This window comes from Sinocyclocheilus anshuiensis, unplaced genomic scaffold, assembly GCF_001515605.1.
Source record: "Sinocyclocheilus anshuiensis isolate Anshui unplaced genomic scaffold, SAMN03320099.WGS_v1.1 scaffold641, whole genome shotgun sequence".
In the NCBI taxonomy this organism is placed as follows: Eukaryota; Metazoa; Chordata; class Actinopteri; order Cypriniformes; family Cyprinidae; genus Sinocyclocheilus; species Sinocyclocheilus anshuiensis.
The window spans coordinates 1,392,715-1,398,770 of NW_015536503.1; the positions used below are offsets into that span (position 1 = coordinate 1,392,715).

General features: G+C 37.7%; 1 protein-coding gene across 1 annotated transcript in view; it reads right to left on the bottom strand.

The window, feature by feature from the left end:
* Nucleotides 1–2,930, bottom strand: part of LOC107690792 (protein BTG1-like) — a 9,149-nt gene extending 6,219 nt beyond the window's left edge. Inside the window, exon 1 of the mRNA XM_016489212.1 lies at nucleotides 2,524–2,930. Coding sequence (XP_016344698.1) covers nucleotides 2,524–2,668 — 145 coding nt within the window. The 5' untranslated portion in view covers nucleotides 2,669–2,930. The remainder of the gene's footprint in view (nucleotides 1–2,523) is intronic.
* Nucleotides 2,931–6,056: the final 3,126 nt, after the last annotated feature.

Consider the following 6,056-nt stretch of genomic DNA (forward strand, 5'->3'; position numbering starts at 1 on the left):
TACATACATACATGCATGCACATACACACACACACACACACACACACACACACTCTGACCATTTAGAGTTTCTCATCTGACTTTAAACACTTTAGGCATGTGTATTTGTGTATAACCTAAATTAACTTGTATTACTGCCTTGTTGGTGACTTGTATGTTTGATTGTTATTCAACTGCTTAACCACATTTTTATTCTAGTTTTTGTTTTCTGAATCTGAACAAAGGGCCTAACAAAATGCTGGTCCATTCAAAAAAACATGAAAATTATGGGTGGTTGAAACAAAACCAGGAAAGGACAACAACATTAAAAGAACATGTTATTTTTATGGCTAGCAATTGAATAATAATTAATGGACTAACTTCACTTCTGTCTTTGCACCTTTTTTTTTATATATGATTAAATATTTGGTTAGGAAAACTAACATAAAATATAAAGGCCTGTGATGTAATTAAAATTATTTTTTAAGTGAAAATTGCATTTTAACAAAACAGCTGAAACGTTATTCAATTGTCTATTCAACTTGTGGCGGTCATTGCTAGTATGCTGCATACTTACATGTTTATTATAATGATGCACAGGCACAGTGTGCATTACATGCACTATTACCCGTATGCAAAAGAGATGAAACATCAGCCCTAGATCTGATATCTTAGATATTCAGACTTGCTGTGCATTACGTAATTTACTGCCTACAACATATGGCAAGCCATTTCAACATTCATTCCATAAAACTAACTAGTATCTAATTGAATTACTACCAAGCTATTTAATATTAATTACCTTTTCTCAATTTCACTAGTAACCAACAGTAGTAATAGTACTAGAAAAGGTACTAGCGACACCAGGAACACATAAAACACAAACTAACAAACAGTCTATATAAAACAGAATTACATGTCTAGTTTGTTACTAATAACAACTAAATAGTTAATGGGATAGTGACTAGTAACAATCGAGAAGATACTAGTATGTTATGAATAAGTAATACTGACTTAAAGGGGTCATATGATGTTGCTAAAAAGAACATTATTTTGTGTATTTGGTGTAATGAAATGTGTTTATGCGGTTTAAGGTTCAAAAAACACATTTTCCACAAACTGTACATTATTGTTTCTCCTCTATGCCCCGCCTTTCTGAAACACGTCGATTTTTACAAAGCTTATCGGTCTGAAAAGCGAGGTGTGCTGTGATTGGCCAGCTATCCAGTGAGTTGTGATTGGCCGAATACCTCAAGCGTGTGATGGAAATGTTACGCCCCTTACCATACTGTGATGCCGTGTCCCGGAGTGACGAGACAAAAACATTAAAAACCCATTATAAACGAGGCATTTGTTGCATCCAGTGGGGACATAATTACGGATTATAATGACTTATACTGTCTTTTTACACATTGCATTGCATCGCGCCGCGTAAACATAAAACCATGTCTGCATTTGTGATCGGAGAAATGACAAACAACAAGCGCTACTCTGCACTGCTCAAAACTCGCGTTTGAATCATCAGTGGCAAATTCTTTAAATATGAAAACGAACTTGCAGGCTGTGAGTCAGAACAGCTGGCATTGTAGTCTACTCTCCGAGGATCAGGAAACAGTCCTCCATAAAATGCACTGCACACATCTGAATATTTGGGTTGAACTGTTCTGGAACAGTGTTGTAAATACAAATTAACCACTGATTTCTAGTCGTGTCCTCTTTTGGAAGGCCAAACAAAGTATTTTCGCTTTCGCAACGAAACACACAGCATCTTTACAACATGGCGGCGGCGGTGGCAGCAACAATAAAGTTACGCCTTCTTACTTTGCGTGAACATTTGGGCGGCGTTATGCAAATCTTCCCACATCGTGACGTAGACATGTGGGGGCGTGTTTAAACGAGGCATTTTAGGAGGCCGTGGACGAGTCTTAACTTTTATAAAGAATACCTCTTTGGGTTTGAGACTTTAGTCTTTGCAACTTTAGGGATCTTATCCATTCACGAACAGCTTGTAACACTCCAAAGAGAAAGGAAAACTTGAAATCGCATCATATGACCCCTTTAATAAATGGAGAGATCACTACTGGAATAATTGTTAATGAATGGCAGTCACTCTTAGAATACCTACTAGTTAGATAACATTCACTACGTAATGATATACGTAATTTTAATGAAAAACATTCTAGTTTTAAGGAATTCATGTAAAATCGGCTTGCCACATGAAATGTATCTATATTATGAACTACATAAACAACCCGTCAGTAAACTGAGCTTTTAATTACGAGATCATGTAAACGATCACATCTATAAATATCTATATCTTTTGGTCTTTTTTCTGTCTTCTTTTACGGTCGCTGTTTGAAGGTTTCAACTGTTTATGTTCGTGCGCAAAGCATCCGCGCGCTTCCGCCTATGTGGCCAAGCACATAAATTAGCTTATAAACAAAGAGATCAATGTTTTCCCACATTTTTCACAAACAAACGAGACACATAAATAGAAAGTGGATATAACGAAGTTGATATTCTTCTGTAAATACAGATACTTACCTGCCAGGATGTCCTGTAGAGTCTGGCTAAACGTCTGGAGCTGTCTGTCGTTCACATGTCCTTTAATCCGCAGGAATCTCGACAGAAACCCGACGGCGGCGTTTATCTCTGGTTTCATCGTTCCTCGGGCACAGAGGGTATGCATTGAGAGGCTCCGTGCGCTGTATGGCCAATGCGCTTTTGTTTCCGTTTGCAAAATGGTCCTTGTTTTTCGCGTGTTTTATTTCTCTGATGCCTATGCTGAGCATTTATTTGTCGAGGCAGGAAAATTTCGGAGAGTACTACGTGTTCCAGGACGGTTCAGTGCTGTGACATGGGTTGTTTTGTCCGAAAAGACACATAGAGGTGGACTCCACCCTCCTCCGTCACTGTCCTCCAGCAGAGTAGACCGTAAAGAAAGGGAGCAACGCTTATGTAATGCCCCCTCCTCTACCAGCAGCAGCAGCAGCAACAACAACGAGCCAATCACGACGCTGAGACGAGGTGACGTATGCGCGGAGGAGTGGGCCCATTGCGTCACAACTCTAGAAATAAACAGAGCATCTGAAAAAGGGGCTGGATGAAGGCTTTTAACCCTCCCTCTGAACCACAACATTACAGAAAACTTCAGTCTCATGCACAACATTGATATACAGACGTATAATAAGGGCTCGCGCTGTCATTTAAGAGATGTAGGCTACTTCTGCATTCCGTAGTATCCTCTGCAGTGATATTTGGAATTTCCCACTCTCGCCAAGGGGAAGACCCGATATTTAGTGTACTACAGTGGCTTTATAAACTCACACACGTACATCCCACACAACCACACGTTTCTGACCAAACAGAAGGTGTTTTTTTAAGGAAGTTTGTTAGATACGATTTAAAAAAAAAGACAAAGGCCCACTGTGGGATAACAAGTCTTACAGTTAGAGTCGGAATTATTATTAGTTGTTGTTGTTTTTTACTCAAGGCAAAAACAAGCTTTGATAGTTTTTACTGTCTAAACAAAGCTTTTGTGTGTATGTAAACTGTATGATGATTTTTTACTTTTTTTTTTGCACGATATTTGCATAAAATGACTCTGGCTTTTGAACACTGCTGGCAAATATAGAAAATAACAACAACAACAACAAAAGTAGTAGTTGTCAAAACCATTTGTATTAGCTTCAAAAAGAGCAAAAAGAAAATGGTGGTGGACTCTTTTAATAGGGTTGTGGACCCGTACATTTCTACGGTTTGTTTTTCTTCCCTGAGAGAAATCTTGGCATTAGCAGAACAGCGGGTTAAGGATGTTTGTATGTGGTTATGTATTTACCAGTGGGAATAAACCGCTGAAAGGTGTTTCAAAAGCACTACAAGGAACACTCTGACCTAATTCTGTTGCTTTTTCTGTTGTGGCCAAAGGCAAATTACCTCTGAACTACCATGTGCTGACTCAAGGCTTAACCTGACCTGCCATGCACACTTATTCAATTACCCTGACATCTTGGTTGGTCCAATAGCTAATGTCAGTATTAAGCAAATAACTACTCCGAGATCGTTAGGTCTCAGGCCTGGTCAGCTCTGCAAATCTCTTTGATGCCAATGTCAAAAAATATGTCACTGAAAAAAGTAACTGTTTAGTTGGCAGTATTTAGAAGGCACATTTTGAACTTTTTGAACATTTTTTTAATTTAAAACTAAAAAAGTAGCATTAGGCTACTATTTAGACTGGCTGAAATGAACCAACAAAATATGGAAGCCTGACTTTCTCACAATTCTGACTTGCAAAATATAACCTCAGAGTTGTGAAAAACTGTAAATTCTAAGAAAAAAGTCAGAATTGTGAGATATAAACTTGCAATCATGAAAAAAAAAAGTCATAACTGAGATAAAAAGTCGCAATTACCTTTTTTATTTTATTAAAAAACATGAATTGCGAGATGTAAACTCTGAATTTAGAAAAAAAAAGTCCAAATTGCAAGATGTAAGCAGAATTCTGTGGAGGGGGGTGTAAATTCAGAATTCTGAGATGTAAACTCAAAATTGTGAGAAAAAAAATTTCTGAGCTTCTGTCATGCAATTCGGTGTTCAGAACTGCGAAAAAACAAAGCCTGAATTGTGAGAAAAAAAGTTGATAAAATACTTTTATTCCATGGCAGATACAGGCTTCCATAACTTCCATAGGCTATATTTGAATCACAATATGTTAAACTAAGTCCATGAAACCTTATTTCACGGTTAATAATCAATAATTCTCCAGGGGTGTTTCAGAGTCGAGTTGACTGAATCGAAGCCTCAGGTAAACACAGCAGCCAGGCAGAGCAAAACGGGCCTAGCCGCCATTCACCGGCACTGGAAAAATCCAACGTGACTGAAAATAATCCAAATTTTAGTGGCGACGATGAATCAGAACATCACTATGTCGGTCCCCTCTCCACCCACAAGTCCAGGGACTCAAAGGGTTGAGAGGATTTCATGTTTTTTGCAGGACTGAGATCAACTTTCCATGTTTCTTTTCGGTAGGATTTTGGTGGTGGGGGCACTGACTCTAAATGTTGACGGTGAAACCAGAACAGCACTATACTTAGTCCTCAGAGAGTCTCAGAGTGTTAACTCAGGCCAACTTGTAACTTCTAATAATATATATTTTTTTAATAATAACATTTAATTAATTATGCCAGCAAGATTTTTAATGCTTTTTTAAAGACGTTTCTTATGCTCATCAACTCTGCATTTATTTAATCAAAAATACGCGACAAAAAGTGATAGTAAAGACTTATATTGTTAGAAAAGATTTCTATTTTGAATAAATGCTGTTCTTTAACTTTTTATTCATCAAAGAATCCTGAAAAAGTATCGCAGGCTACCAAATTTTTTTTACAAAAATTCAGCTTTGCCACCACAGAAATAAATTATATTTTAATGTATATTAAAACAGAAAATTAATTTTAAATTGTAATGATATTGCTCATTATTACTGTTTTTTCTGTGTTTTTGATCAAATAAATGCAGCCTTCATGAGCATAACAGAAACAACAAAAAAACAACACTACTGAAACAAAAATCTTACCGATCCTAAACTTTTAAACAGCAGTGTAATATAGCAGATTTTATATAAATAATAATATAACTGAATGACATTTGAAATTAACCAAATTTATTCCAGTATTCCACACCCATCACACAGACACATTTTACACACATTACACATTACCGTGTATAATTTTCATTGGACTGAGAATGTCTGTAATGTTTGGGCTGTGTCTCTGATTCATAGTCCTGTTGATTTCAATCCACACTGATAGTGACATTAAGAGAACATTGTATGGGAAGTCGTGGCCTGATGGTTAGAGAGTCGGACTCGTAACCCAAAGGTTTGTAGGTGGGGGGAGTGAATGTACAGCGCTCTCTCCCACCTTCAATACCACGACTTAGGTGCCCTTGACCAAGGCACTGAACCCCCAACTGCTCCCCGGGCACCGCAGCAAAAATGGCTGCCCACTGCTCCGGGTGTGTGTTCATGGTGTGTGTGTGTTCACTGCTGTGTGTGTGCACTTTGGATGTGAAAAATG